General features: G+C 33.3%; 1 protein-coding gene across 1 annotated transcript in view; it reads left to right on the top strand.

Moving 5' to 3' along the window:
- The first annotated feature begins 14,463 nt into the window (after positions 1 to 14,463).
- Positions 14,464 to 16,575, top strand: part of LOC133326826 (neuropeptide CCHamide-2 receptor) — a 45,958-nt gene continuing 43,846 nt past the window's right edge. The window contains exon 1 of the mRNA XM_061535430.1: positions 14,464 to 14,891. Coding sequence (XP_061391414.1) covers positions 14,464 to 14,891 — 428 coding nt within the window. The remainder of the gene's footprint in view (positions 14,892 to 16,575) is intronic.

Genomic DNA, 16,575 nt, shown 5'->3' with positions numbered 1-16,575 from the left:
ACCCTGGAGGCCTCTAATATAAATACCTATTTCGTATTTACTTCATACTAACACTATGCAATAAGAAGATTTTTGGAGGGCAAGAAATTCCTTATAGAAATGAAACTGTGATACTTTCTTCTCTAAGTTCAGAAAACTTATTGGCCTTCTGAAACATTTACTAAGAGAACATAAAATTTTCTTGCCTTTTGAAACAGATTTAAGATTTTTTTCAGTCCCCCTTCCGATATTTAGTAAAATGACCTGATGGCTGTCTGAGACCTCTCCTAAGATTTTCTTCGTTCATCTTTCGCAAAGTACCTATTTCCAATTTCTACGCATTATTTTCCGCCATAAACATAAATGTCGCACGAAAAACAACAACAACAACAGCCACAAGAAAAACATTCTAATTGTTTTATGGTTGATTTCAAATCTGATTTATTTCTGCAAAAATGTTAATGACAAATTATGGAAAATATGCGCCAACAGTATCAAGAGCCGTAAAACTTTCTGATTATTTATTAAAGTAATAAAACAAAAGTTGGGCCATAGTAGAAATATTTTTGCAGCACAAGTTTTCTTGCGCCAATGTCACAAGGCGTTTAAAGAATTAAACAACAAAGACGATGATGTCGATGCTTAGAGGCCAATGAAACAATCATTGCCAATGGCCAGCAGTTTGTGGCTGGTTGGTTGCTTCAATTAACTTTGGTCTATGATTTTGTCGAGAAAATTTTGTTTATCAAAATCATTTTTCTTTTTCCGAAGTGCGGCTATAAAATTGTCAAATATTTCCCTCGTTTCTTTATCCTTCCCTTAAAAGTTGATTGGTATTATTATGGCTAAAGGATATTTTCATAAACTTTAAACGCTGCCTTATGGTTTTTGTTTCGTTGAGTTATGCTTTGGAAGGATTTTTATTGCCGCTAGGATATCATAAAGTTTGGCGAAGTAAAAGAAAAAAATAATATTAAATAAATGTTTACCATTTGGAACTTTGAGAATATTTGAAATGACTACACCAAATAACTACCAGAAATAGAACTACCATAAACCAAATAACTAAATATCTTATAACTGAACACCTAGTCATTAAAAACATAAATTCTTATTGAAATAATTGAAATTATTTTTGCTACAGAATTTTCCATAAATTTCTCCAGAAATATTCTTGCCATAATGCTTTTAGAATTTATACCCTCCTCTTCAGAATTAAATAAATATAAATGCTTAACATTAATAAACACAAAACCTCTCGGAGGAAATGAGTTTATTTGCCACTTGAGTGTCTCAAATCTTCGTTCGTCATTTCATTCATCCTCATTTAAATCATCACCATCATCATCATCACCGACATCTCCAACATCCTCGTCAGCCACATCACCTTTTATAGTTTTTGTGTCAGTTTAGCCACTACAGGATTTTAGTTATTTTCAGTGATTTCCGGTTTAATTTCCCAACAAAGGAGAGTGAGAGAATGAGCAAGAGAGTGAAAGACAAACACACACACACACATTCATACTCTTGAATAAAATAAATTCTCAAGTCAAGCGTCATGTCAATAGAATACTTTATGAAATAGCTGGAAGCAGACATCAAATATTTAACCAGGTAAGAAGGTGAAGTGTATCCAAAGGCTTAAGATTTGAAAATTTTAACATGGAATCAACAAGGATCAAGAAGGAAATATTTATGAAGTATTTATACATATTACACTTATAAATAAGGGGAATGTTATTGCATAGAAAATTGGTATAGCTGAAATATAAAATATTTTCTAAAATGTAACAATTGGATATTATATAAATATATAAATTTAAAGAGCTAAATAATAAATCAAAAAAATATTATGGATAGATTGTTGTGTATAAAAAATAGTCATGAAATGTGACTTTTTTTAGTAAAAACAAAATTTAGTATACATTTTTCCATAAAAAAAATCGGTACGGAAGTGAGGATAGTTTTTTTCTCTAAAAATGCTCCGTATTTCTCTATTGTAAAAAATCCATCTCAAGACGTTAGGATAGATTTCTTCTATAGAAAAAACTCGGCACAGGACCGGAGGATAGATTTGTCTATGGAAAAAAATTGTAGTCAAAACCTTATGAGAGATTTTTCTATAGAAAGAATCGTGAGAGAATTTTTGAAGAGAGAGAGAGAGAGAGGAATAGATTTTCTATAGAAAAAACAACTGATGATGTTTTTCTATACAAAAAATTGCTCAAGAACAGAGTTTTTTCAATATAAATAATCTTTTTATGGAAAAATACTTCTCAGGTGAGATTTTTTTTAGGAAAATATTTCTTATCATTATTCAGTAGGGAAAATTGCTAGACGAGGAATGTTTATACAGAACAAATTTTCAGGAGAAGAAATTCATAGAAAATTCCAATTTTTTTTATAAAAAGGGTTTTCAGAACCTCAAAAGAATTTTTCAGAATAAAAAAATATTGAGGATACGTTAAAACTCTCTCTTTCTCTCCAAAACTTAATTCCTGTAATCATCTGCCTTTCGTCTCTTTTAAAAAATACTTCAATGCCTTCGGCACGTTTATAGACGACATTGTGGTCTCCACCACGTCTATAGATGATTTCGGAGTCTTCAGTACGTCTATGAACTATTCCCTGGTCCTCAGATCGTCTATAACGACGATGTGGCATTCATTACGTGTATAGAAGACTCCTGGTGTTCGGCTTTTCCATGGAAAACTCCCTAGCCCTCAGCTCGTCTATGGCGACTATGTGGCGTTCATCACTTCTATAGAAGGCTTCGGTGTTTCACCTCGTCTATAGAAGAATTCCTGGACTTTGGTACATCTGTAGAAGACACTCTCATCGTCAGCTCTAGTATATTAAATAATCCGTAACTTAGCTTGTGTTTACAATACTCCTGAGTTTCAACCTTTCTATAAAACTCTCTAGCCTTCAGCTCGTGTATGACAATCTCTCTGCAATTCAGATATTTTATAGAAGACTCCCCTTATAGAAGGACAGGGAGCCTTGTCTATAGAATAATCTCGACCTACAAATGGTCTATAGAAGAATACCTGCCCCTCAGGGGTTTCCAGCTATAAAAGAATCCCTGGGCGTCAGCACGTCTGTAGACCGTCTTTACAATACTCCCTAGTCTAAATTTGTCTATAACGACTCCCTGGGCTTCAGATCATATATTGAACAATTCCTACACCTCTATAGATGACTTTCAATTCAGCACTTCTATTAAAGTGAGTCTTCAATTGTTCAGCGTTTTTTGTAGAACTATTGCAGTTTGTCCATAGAAGATGGCCTATATCACCTCAAGGTCATATTCTTCAGCTAATCTAACTGAAAAAAAAACTTCGTCATCCATAAACGACTCCCCATTTTTATTTTTATTAACAATACGAAAAAATTCTGTACTTTCTTCAAAAATTCTTTATTATATTTCATAAACCTTAAGTTGCCTATTCGATTTCCTCCTTCGTCGTTTTTGGTTTCAAAAATAAGACATTAAGGGAGGCAGTAATCGCTATCATTAATCTTTCTCAAATTACATTATTATTTTCGACTTTAAATGAAAAGTTTTGGCCAACTTTAACATTTCACCAGGGAAATGTACACACACGTTTTATGGTTTCCTGATATGCTGGAGGAAATTGCAGGGATGGAGGACGATATGCGTGTGTGTATATGTGGATGTGGTTAACCACAAAATTTCAAACAAATTTGTGTCAATATTTTATAAATTACCCCAAAGAGACATGGATGGCCTGTTTCGATGAGTTAGGTGCGGTATGGTGTGTTGTGTTTGGAGTTCCACCCATTGCCTGTTTGGATGACCCGGTTTGGGGGGTTTGTATTACCCGAACATTAACATAAGCACGTTAATAATAGCATGGCAATTGTTGTTATTGTTTTTTTTTTTGGTGTTAACTTGAAACTTTTTGGCAGCACTTACAATACGCAACATCTGGGAACATTAAAGTGTATTTGTATGCATGTGAATGTATATGTGTGTGTTCGCGTATGTTCGTTTATGTACCATAAGTATTTTCAATAAAAGTTTAAAATTCCTACGAGACTCATATGTTTCTCTTTCCGCTACGGATGGTGGGGTTGTTGTTACTTTCGTTGTTTTTCGTTTTTTGGCGAAAATTGCAGCCAACACCTGCTCCAGAGCTGCCTCATCACATGCTCGCCGGAACGACCCAGTTTCGCAGAGTGATGAAAAAAATAATACTGAAATAAATTGAAATTTTTATTTACCACCGCCGACAACCACAACAACGACATGAAGAGAGAAAGGAACCAAGCACCACAGAGATCAACCGCAACCACGGCTATTGTTTGCCAAGCAACTAAACTCCATTCCACATTATTGGTGTTGTGGGCAGATTTTGTTGTTGGTGTTGTTGTTTGGTTTTGTTTTTATTGTTATGGGAATTTTTATCTTCTAATTTACTTGAACACTTTCGCTAGCTTTGTTGTTGTTGCTGTTGTTGGCGTTATTGTTTGTTTGATTCCAGCCTTTTGTTTGTTTTCAATTTTATTCAATTCACGGGGTGAATCAGAAAGCGCCAACGGCCAATACAGTGGGCATTTATCTTTATTATGTCAAAAGGGGTAGGCAATTATCGGAATGGATAGTACTATGGTGTCATATAAGAGAGCTTAATGGCTTTTTATACAATAGCTTTAGGCGTATTAATTTGGGTAAGAAAGAGAAAACTCTTCTCAATATTAGGTCTTAAGGTTGTCGAATTGAAAGAAGAAGCAATCAGAAAACACTCCAGAAATTCTAAATAAAATATCCACTTTAAAAAGGTTTTCTACCTTTGTAAGGGAAAATAAAATTCACTCCCCAAGATTCTCAACAAAGACTCACAGCTCCAGCTTGCCTGAAGGAGATTTCTATTGTCTTCTTATAAATGTCCCATCCTCCATCCTATCAAATAATATTAAATAAAGACCCTCTAAACTTCAATTCTTCTATACAAGACCCCCCGGTCCCCATCACTTCTACGAATACCCCCTGCCTTTCATCTTATGAATAGAAGACTCACTGAACTTGAACACTACCACAAATATACCCTGACGATTAGATCGTCCAGAGTAGATTCCCTGAATCGTCTAAACTACAGAACATCCTCAGAGTATCTGAAAGAGCCCTTGGCCTGTAGCTTGTGACTTAAAATCTTCTGTATGCTTCATGTTTTTTTTTGCTCGCTATAGACGACTCTCCGATTCAGCTCATATTCAAAAGACCCCTAATCTTCTGTGAAGACTAGCATTCAACGTGACTGTGAAGATTCGTTGGCCTTCAATTCGTCTATAGAATATCACCTGACTTCCAGCTAGTCTATACAAAAGCCACTGGTCTTCAGATCGTCTACCTTTGGATCGTCTATAGAAAACAGAAGACCTCTAACCTTTAAAGAAGACTTCCTTCATTCAGAAAAATCATTGGTTTTCAGTTCGGCTACAGTATAAACCCTATAGAGCATCCCTTGTTCAGTTCTTCTGCAGAAGACTCCCTGGCTTTCAAATCGTCCATGAGAATTGCCAGTTCGTATATGAGTATCACCAGCTGTAGATCGTATATAGAAAACCCACTGGCCTTTATTTCATCTATCAAAGACTCACTGGTCTTCAGTTCTTCCATAGAAGACACCCAGCATCAGACCATCTGAAGCTAAGATATGCTACCTCAGACTCCCTGGTCGTCAGCTCTTCTAAACAAGAATATCTTATTTTCAGTTTCTCAATATTAGATTAGCCTTCAGCTCATCTACAAAACATATGTTAGCTTTCAACTCCTCACCCTGGTATACAGTACATCCATAGAAGACTCTCTGGCCTTTAGCTTATGTATGGAAAACTTCTCACCTAAAAAAATCTCCCTAGTTTTCATCTCATCTACCTAAGACTCCCTGGCATGCATTTCATCTAGAAGAATTTTGGTTTTCAGATTGTCTATGAAAACTTCTTGGCCCATGAATACTGCCGAGGCTTTAGTTCGTCTGTAGAAAAATCCCTGGCCTTCTACAGAATATGTTGTGACATTCAGTTCCTGCTTTGCAAATAATATGGCGTTCAGCTCGTCTATGAAGAATACTTGGCTTGGACTTGACCATTAAAGACTTTTTGACTTTTGATTGTCCATAAAAGATCTACATTTACTCAGCTCTCTTATAGAGATCTACTTGGACCTGTTTAATAAAAACCCTGGCCCTTTAGAATTTCTATAGAAGATTTCCTGCTTCAACTTTGCTGTATATAGATTTCCTTGAACTCTCTTAGGAAGAAAATTATTCAGGTCTTCTATAAAGAAGACATTCATACATTCAATCTTCTTTATGGAATAGTGCTATCTCTTATATTTTATAAATTAGACTTTGAGTTCGATATCTTCTAAAAAGTAGACCTTGAGCTCTTCAAAAATATTAAATCTGGGTTCTTGATCATTTATGTAAATAATATCTTGTGCTCCCCTATGACGAAGGCCTCGAGTTCATATAAAAATTTAGATCTTGAATTCATATAAAGAGACATATAGCTCTTGCTTTACGAGGATTAAATCATTTAGCTTTTCGATAAAGAAGACGAGCTCCATCACTTAGTATTCCTTAACGATGAAATTCTGTTGAATCGCCAGATCATCTATTAAGAAGTCATTCTGTTTTTTTCTTCTTTCCTATGAGAATACTTTTAATCTTTTCTTTTCCGGAAATTCTCTCACTGTGCCTTTTATTTATTTATTTTGTTTAACTCCAACAAATATCATCATCACCCGTTAGCCATGAACGTGAAAATCTGCAACAGCCACAATGGCAACCGCGCACACACACACATACAAAAGCTAGCAACAACAACAACTATAACCACAACATCAAAACAAAACTAAACAAATGTTCATAATAATATCTGTGATTTTATTTGATTGTTTTGGATGCGGCTATGGGCTTGATCAGTTAAACGTTCTGTCGGCCGGCTGGGCTGTCTGTCGGTCTTGTTTTTTTTTTTTTTTTTGGGGAACACAAAACAAACAAATAAATAAGCAAGCTAAAAAGTCAGGCAAATCAAATAACACTACCACACACACCAATATACGCACGTATTTTAAATGGAAGCAACAATTTTTTTTCACAAGACTAGGCAATGATATATTGGCTGACAGACAGACAAACGAAAAAAAACTTGTTCTAAAGTGCTAATAAAAGAATTTTCTTTGGAAATGAGTATTAGGGTGGTGTGGGAGAAATTTTAAATAGGGTTAATTAATACGTTGGTCCCTGGATTTAAAAACAGTTTTAATTTTTAATTACTTCATGGAATGCAAAATGTTAAAAAAAAATATTTAAAAAAATGGTTTCAGGGCATATTACTACCATAGCCTACAATCGCGATCACTATAAGCGATATCAAATAGAACACAGAACTTTTCGAGACTTTTGGTTACCATAGTTATAACAAATGTCTTTATATACAAAATCTCTATCTTAATACTATTGTATATTTTCATAATTTCCCATTAAGAATGAAAATAAAGAAAAAAATTCCTTATAAGTTTTTTTCACCCATTAATTGTTCATTTCAAAATATTATTTCACTTGGCCAAAAATTTATTTTGATTTATGTGAAAATTTTCTGTTTTGTTTTCATTTATTTGTTTAATATTTTTTTCTGATGGCATCAAAAGAATTTTGCAGCTATTTCAGCAAAAAGCCAAAAATACTCAAACTAATTAGTTGGCCAATTTCAGATAAAATAACAAAAAAAAAAAAGCCGGCCAGCCTGTATTTTTTGCATGCAAATAATTTTGGTTTCTATTTTACAAACGATTTGTGTGTGCACTCAGGCGTGCTTACATATGTAGATACATGTGTAATCATTCACAAAATAATTTTGCTTAGTTTTCATATTTTGTTAAATAGCTAAGAAAGAGGCGTGGGTGAAATTTTTCAAGGGGAAGGGACCAATAATGCAACTTTTGGAAGGGGCCAAGAATTCAATTTGTGATAATATGTTTGCAAAAAATATAGAAAACTGATGCTACACAAGAAAAAAAATCAAGAAAAAATACAAATGCCAGGTTGGATCGCATTCTTCAGATCGTTTAAGAAGCTCCCTGGTTGACTATATCTTGACTATAGAAGATATTCCCTGACAGTCAGCTGGTTCATATAGCGCTCCCAGCCCTAGTCTATAAAATACTCTCTGGCTTTTATAGAAGACTCCCAGCCTTCAGCTTGTTTATAAAAGACCCCTGGCCTTTAGCACGCCTGAAGTATAAGACTTCCTAATCCTCATCTCATCTATGAAGATGCATGGTCTATGAAGACAATCTAACATTCAGCTCGTCGATGTAAAACTCCCTAGACTTCAGGTCATATACAGAATATACTTTTTGCATTCAATTCCTAAATTTAAAATTCAATGAAAAATCAGTGGTTTGAGTTCGCCTATTGAAGACCCTTGACTTTAGTATATAGTTCATAAAAGACCTACATACATTCAGCTCTCCTATAGTCGTCTCCTTGGATCTGTTTAAAGAAACCTCCGTACCTAGAAACCTACCTATAGTAGATTCCCTGACCTTTGTCTTTAAAAAAACCTCTCATAGGAAGAAAAGATATAAAAAAATCAGGTCTTCTAAAAAATTTAACTTTTACATAAATAATACCTTGAGAAATTCTATAAAGAAGACGTTGATCTATTCTAAAAATAACACTTTGAGCTCATCTATAAAGAATGATCTATCTATAAATAATGATAACCTCACAGTAAAGTAGGTCTATAGGACGTATACTTGCTGTTATCAATCATACGTTCCCATAGTTATTTTTTTCATATATGCCCTTCTATACATGGGCCTTCAGATCATTTATACCGAGCTCTCTGGCGTCGCTGGCCTTCAGCTCGCTGAAGTATAGGATTTCCTTGATTTTATCTCATTGGCTTTCAGCATTTCTATGAAGAATCATTGGTTTGAGTTAGCCTATTGAAGACCCTTGACTTTAGTATATAGTTCATAAAAGGCCTACAGACATTCTGCTCTCCTATAGTCATCTCCCTGGATATGTTTAAAGAAACCTCCGACAGTTCAGTCCAATTATAGTAAACTGCCTGGTGCAAATTTTCTATAAAACATTCCCTGGCCTTCGTCTTCAAGAAACCCTTGGTTTCTATTAGGAAGAAGAAAAATAAAAAAATGGTCTTCTAAAAACATTTATTTTTTACATAAAGAAGATCTTCAGATATTCTATAATGACGTTAATCTATTCTATAAATAATACTTTGAGCTCATCTGTAAAGAAAATATCAAACTCTTCTAAACAGAGGTAGGCCTATAAGACTTATACGTGCTGTTGTCAATCATACGCTCCCATAGTTATTTTTTCATATATACCCTTCTATTCCTTCGATCTTTGGCTTTGCTATAAAGAAGACGACCTCCATCTCTTGGCCTACAGCAGCAACATTCTACCGAATAACCCGATCTTAATATTATATAATCTCATCTCAAAGTCTCATTTACAAACTGAAATCTGAATTCATATTTTCTATAGAGGATTTTAAAAAGAATCTTCCGTGTGAGAATGCATTCTCACATCCCATAGAAATGTTAACTACGCCACTGATTGTGAAATATATTTTTATATGTTCACATTTTTGTGTATATTTTTGGTTTATTGTTTTCATTTTTCATATTTTGTAGACAATAATTTAAAATTAATATCTGACTGCATAGATACGTACACAGCAATTTATTTATGTCTAAAAATATAAATAAAGAAAAAATAAAACAACAAATTTCTTTGTTTTTGTGGTAGACAGTTGGGTGTGTTCGGAAAGGCAAATTTGTAATTAATATGTTTGTCTTCTAGTACCAGAAGAGCTAGTTATACGGACAGAAAAAATTCTGAGCATGTCGGTTGTATTCCGAATTTTCATGATTGAGGATTTTTTTGAAAAAAAAAAAATAACTTTTTCAGAATCATAGAACTGTGACCATATTTTAGAAAAAGATTATTAGGTCTTCTATGAAAGCTGTTAATATTCTACAATGAATAAAACTGGTTTGCTCTTCTATGAGAATACCTAACCGAAATAAATTAAGATACGGTAGGTTTATCTTATTTTATTTCGGTGGGCAGGACCAAAAAACTAAGATATTTATTTTTATAAATATCAGTTTACTATTTAATTGAAAATTCTGATTTTAGCTCACGACGAATACGTTTTGCGCTCATGCAGCTTCTCTTCTAAACATGGATCACTTAGTTTATTTTTTATTAGAAAATATAATTTTTTTCTGCTGGCATTGAAAGAAGAAAATCTTCGAAATTTATAGAAGATGCCTTAGGACTTTCCTATTTCAGGTTTTTTTTAAGAGCAGAATATTTCCTTTTTTATAAATATGAACCCTTTTAATCTCAAAATCAATTCTCTAGAAAATGTCCCCTTATTTTCTGCCCCATAAACATTTATATTTTTTACACTTTAAGAACTTAGAAAATTACCTAAACAACCTCATCATTCAGTCTTCATTCTTTGTCCCACATCCGACAAAACAGCAAAAATTTGCCGACTTTTGTTGTCTTTTGTTAGCTTTTCAACAATAGCAACAAAAATTCTTAAAGTCTACACAACAAACAACAAGAAATAATACCTTGAATTGCCCATTGCATAAATAAAAACAAAAGCCAAACGGAAAAAGAATTACAGGAAATCCGCACAGTACATAAATGAGACAAAGCAGCCTATTTTATGTAGCCATTGTAAAGTGTTTGGGCATTTAGAAAAATGAATACTGTTTTAAAGACAAAATATACTAAAGGTATTCTTTTAATTGCTAGTATGATATATTTAGATTTCTTTGGTTTTGAGAAGTTAAATTTAATGTGAAAATTTGAAAACATGAAAAGAAAATTCATCTTTTTCCAAAATTTGCACCAATAGACTGAATAAAGTATAAACATTTGTAAGTAATTTGCAATAAAATGTAAACCACATTTAAAAATGTTCCCACATTATTGTGAAGGAATTAAAGGCGTATACATGTTGTCATTAGTCATACGCGCCCATAACCTGTTGATAAAAGCGAAAACATCCTACAACATCATTGTCATTAGAAATTCTAAGTCGCATCAAATGCTTGGAAGTAATTGTTTATTTTCAATGTCAATGCCGAATTTCTAGCAAATAACACATATTTATTCACTAAACCGCATCAAATTTTTGAGTGTTATATTTTTTGATAATATTGTTTTTAGAAATATTAACATTAATATATTCCTTTTTCTATTATTTGTTTCTTCCTGTAGCTACTATCATTCTTTAATATATCCCTCACAATTGTGAGTGCCTTTATGGCGTATACATGTTGTTATCAGTCATACGCCCCAAAGATCTTTTAATAAAAGCAAAAATCCCCTACAAAATCATTGTCTTTATATATTACTGCCGACATTTCTTGCAAATAAAAATATTTACTTTCTCAAATCCACATCAAATACTGGGGTGTAATTATCCATTTTCCAAGAAGAAACACAAACGCAAATATGCCACAAAAATGTCTTCTATCTTCCTGCAGAGCTACAAGAAATAATAAACTAAGCATAGCTTTAGCTAACGAATAGTTTGCCATGTCTGTTAACTTGCGATGGCTTTAAATGTTAAGAAAGAGATACAAAACTAAAACCACAGAAATGTAGCTTGTTTTATATGCATACATATATAGAACAATTTGACATACAAATGTCTATAATATGCTGTAGGATATATGAGGATGATTATACTACATAAGAAAGGAGTATAATGGAAATAAGAATATCAATAATGGAGGGGATAAAGATGAGATCAGGGATGTTGTTATTGGAATTTTGTACTGAAGACTTTGAGCTAAGATGAAAATTCCACAGCCATACAGTGAAAACTAGACAAATTGAAATCCCTTTTTAAGGAAAAAAGATATTTTACTTAATGAATCCCAAACCGAGTAATATACATATAGTCCACTCTATGATGAATAGAATAATGTCTGTATGATTTCTTATTATAGTTTCCCATAACAAAGAATAGTCGTTGTGTTTTTTTTTCATTCTTTATGCATACATATGAACATATATGCCTCACAGTAAAGTAGGCCTGTAGTACGTATACGTGCTGTTGCCAACCATACGCTCCCATGGTTATTTTTTGTTCAACTATGGAAACTGCATTATTATGGTAATACTTATTGTAAATCGAAATTTAAATAGCTTATTTTTTCAAAGTACAGCTATGGTCAAAGTGAGATAAGTTAACAACTCGAGAACAAAATATTCATCTTCCATAGAAAATATTGAGACATGCCTACAAACTGTAAACCCATAATATGTTCAGATCTGATATTTTTTATACCTAGTCCATATATTATCGTACTAGTCTTTTAAAATTAATTGCCGGTTTATATAAATAACTTATATAAGTACATATATACCTCATATTAAAATAGGCCTCTAGGGCGTATACATGTTGCTGTCAATCATTCGCTCACATGGATGTTTTAAAAGAAAATTGCGTTTATTCCGCAATTTTTTCATGTAAATCGTAATTTAAATACCTTTTATTTCCAATGGGCATCTATGGACAAAGTGAGATATGTTACAATCTTTACTAGTATCTAAAAATTAATTTTCTCTCATAATCTGTGGAGCTACACAGACAAACCTACAAAATGTAAGCAAATAATTCAAAAGTTATTGTTGGATTTCCAGCCATCATCCGGCTTGTCTCTTTTTTCCCAGTCCATATACACTGCCTTATCAATTTAATTGAAATTATAATAAACTAGACCTATAGAACGTATACATTTTGTTGTTAATAATACGCTCACATGGCTATTTTTATACAAAAACGGCATTGTTTCCGTAATTCTATTTGAATTTAAATAGCTTTTATTTTTAAAGTGCATGTATGGACCACGTGAGATAATTTAGAAAAAAAATCGATGTTTTTTTATAAAAAACACACATAAGTTCATATATGCCTTTAATAAACTAGGTCCATGAGACGTATACATGTTGTTGTCAATCATACGCTCACATGGCATTTTTAATATTGTAGCTGCATTATTTCTGTAACTTAAATCGGAATTTATATAATTTTATTTTTAATCGACATCTATGGCCACATTGAGATAAGTTAAAACCTGAACAAGTATCTAAAAAAATTTCTCACTTTTATATATGTACAGTTACCCAGATAGACCCACCAACTGTAGTCAAATAATGATAGAGTTATTGTCAGATTTCCTGCCATCACACCATTTATCTTTGTTACCTAGTAAATAAACAGTCGTATTTTTGTCTTACCAAATTAATTAAAATTAAATGTCTCACAGTAAATCAGGCCTATAGCACGTATACATGTTGATGTCAATCATACGCTCACATGGTCGTTATTTATATGGACATTGTAATGCATACTGTAAATCGAAATTTAAATAGCTTTTATTTTCAATGGGCACCTATAGCCAAAGTGAGATAAATTAAAAACTAAAGAACTAAATATCCATCACTTATATAATATATGCCAAAACATACAAACATGCCTACAAATGGAAGATTTATTGTCGGTTATCCAGTCATCATCCCATTTATCTTTTTTTTTTATTTTATTCCCAGTCCATAAACACTGTCGTACTTGTGTCTTATCAAATTAATTGAAATTATTTATAACGAAGAAAATCATTATCCTTCCGTTACTCATTCTTTTCTTTTCAAATTCAATTCAATTCTGCTATGTCTGTTTTTTTCTTATTCTTCTTCTTCTTCTAGTTACAAAAATAAACCGTCAACCAAACCCAGAGATTGTTGTGCCAACTTGCCTTCTGGTGTCGACATAAAACCATCATCAATGGAATAAAACCACAACACATTAGAGCCGAGCATTGAGGAGAACAGAAAAGCTACAGCTACGGGAAAATGTTGCCATGGCAAATAGAACAACAAATCCAACTCTTGCATAGGCACGTTTGCCAATAAAACAGGATATGAAAATAAATCAGTCCCAAGAACCGAAAAAAATAAAACAACGCCCGAACTAACGAAAGGCAGACCGACGCAAGCAGAAGAAGAAGAAGAAAAAATACAAACAAATAATGTTGGAAAAATCCCACAAAAGACATTTATCCATGCCATAAAATCTGCTCTACATTACGAGAAAAAAGCAACTCAAGAACAACAGCAGCCAAAGAAGAAAAAGGCGAGGGCAACTTCCAGGAACATAACTCTTAACAGTCAATAATCATTCAAAACATTTAGGAAGAAAAAAATTGACTCATCCTGTTGCTGTTTTCCTTTTTTCGGTGAAGAAAAGCATTATTACTTCCTGCGGAAGGTGGTGGTGGCAGCGGCAGCGGCTAATGTTAAATGTATTACGTACGTTAGCTTATATACCAAACCACCAGGGCAAAACAACCAACAACAACACCATCTCTCCAAACAGTTAGACAACATGTTTCCGTTAAGTTTTATTGATGTTGGCAACCCGTTACCGGCCTATATGATGTCTTCTTCTTTGTCAGCCATGGATGCCATTTCACCCACAGCCGCAGCTGCCATAGCTCTTGGCGCTGTCTCAGCAACAACAACAACAACGTCAATCGGCAGTAGTAGTGGTGGTGCTGGTGTCAGTCGTAATATTGCCTCCCTATCCTCATCATCCACCACCTCCCTGGCAGATAATGTTACCCGCATTGCCTTGCTGGGCAATGATGCGGCGGCAAATGATTCTGCCAATAGTTTTGTACCATCGATACAACGTCCCGAAACGATTGTCGTTGCCATACTCTTCACGCTCATCTTTATTGTTGGTGTTTTGGGTAATGGTACATTAGTGATAATATTCTTTCGCCATCGTTCAATGCGTAACATTCCAAATACGTAAGTATTAAATTCGATTTTGTTTCTTTTATGCAAAAAAATATTGATTTTTTCTCGCCGAAGTTATATTTAGAAGAGAGGTAAAATATAAGGCAGAATAGAATTACAAATGTAGTTTCAATTATTATTTTTTAAAGAATATTTGAACTTAATTCCTCAAGTAATTGTGAAGGCATTTATGGCGTGTACGTGTTGTCATAAGTCGTACGCCCCTATGATCCTTAAATTAAAAAAAATCCCCTTCGAAATCATTGTCTTTAGAAATTACTGCCGACTTCTCCTGCAAATAAAAATTAATAAATTTAAACTTAAACCACTTAAATACTTGGAAGTAGTTCCAATTTAAAAAAAAAAAAAACAAATATCCCACAAAAATGTCTTATCTTGTCGCAACAAAAAATAATACTCAAAGAAAACGAGCACTTCCTACACGTCTATTCTTTTATTAGAAAACAACAAGTGGACCGTAGAAAATGTACCCATTTTCTAAGGTCCACTGAAAAAATTATTCTACCGGTATTTTACCTCCCTTTTTCTGATTTTGGCATCATCAAACTTATCATTTTCATATTACTCCACTGTGCAAGTATGATGAATAGGAAAATGTATTTTCACCGTATTCCATAACAAAGAATAGTATTCGGTTTTTTTTTTGCTCTCACATAAGTACATTTACGCCTCCCAATAAAGTGGGCCTATTGGACGTATACATGCTGTTGTCGATCATACGCTCAAATGGATATTCTTGTGTAGTAATTGCATTAGTTCCCCAATTCTTTATGTAAATCGGAATTAAAATAGCTTTTATTTTCAATGGACATCTATGGCCAATGGGAGATAATTTAGGAAAGAACATTGAGTTGCTTCAGAAGTAAGAATTCAATTTACAGTTGAACTCCCCATGAATAAAGTAATGTCTGCATTTTTCTGTTCATGTTTTCCCAGAACAAAGAATAATCTTTTGTGGTTTTTGTATTCCTTAAAACACATACAACATATACGCCTCCCAATAAAGTAGGCCTCTGGGTCGTATGCATGTTGTTGTCAATCATACGCTCACATGGGTAGTTTGTGTATTAGCTGCATTATTTTCGTAATCCTTACTGTAAATAGGAATTTCAATAGTTTTTATTTTCTATGGCATCTATGGCCAAAGTGAGATAAATTCAATTCTGAAAAAGTATATAAATATCTCTCACACATATAATCTGTGGAGCTGGATAGACATGCCAACAATGTGTTGACAAATAATGAAAGAGTTAGTGTCGAATTTCTTTAATCATCTATTTCCTAGTCCATACACTGTCTCACTTGTAATTTTACTTGAAATTATTTATAAAGAACTCACATAAGTACATATACGACCCATAATAAATTATGCCTTTGGGACGTATACGTGTTGTTGTCAATCATACGGTCAATGGTTTTCTTGTTAATCGGGATTTAAGCAGTATTTTTTCTCAATAGGCATCTATGGTCAAAGTGAGATAAATTCAAAACTGAAGAAATATCTAGTTTTCACATACATTCTGAGGTGCTACATAGTGTAGACAAATAATGAACGGCTTATTGTCGGATTTCTTCAGTATACACTATTTTTATTCCTAGTCAATATACTTTCGAATTTGTAAAATTAATTGTAATCATTTATAAAGGACATACATAGGTGCATATATGTCTTGTT

This window comes from Musca vetustissima, unplaced genomic scaffold (genome assembly GCF_032173495.1).
Source record: "Musca vetustissima isolate MV318-11 ecotype Yass unplaced genomic scaffold, APGP_CSIRO_Mvet_v1 utg4449, whole genome shotgun sequence".
Lineage (NCBI taxonomy): Eukaryota > Metazoa > Arthropoda > Insecta > Diptera > Muscidae > Musca > Musca vetustissima.
This window is presented reverse-complemented; position numbering and strand designations above follow the sequence as displayed.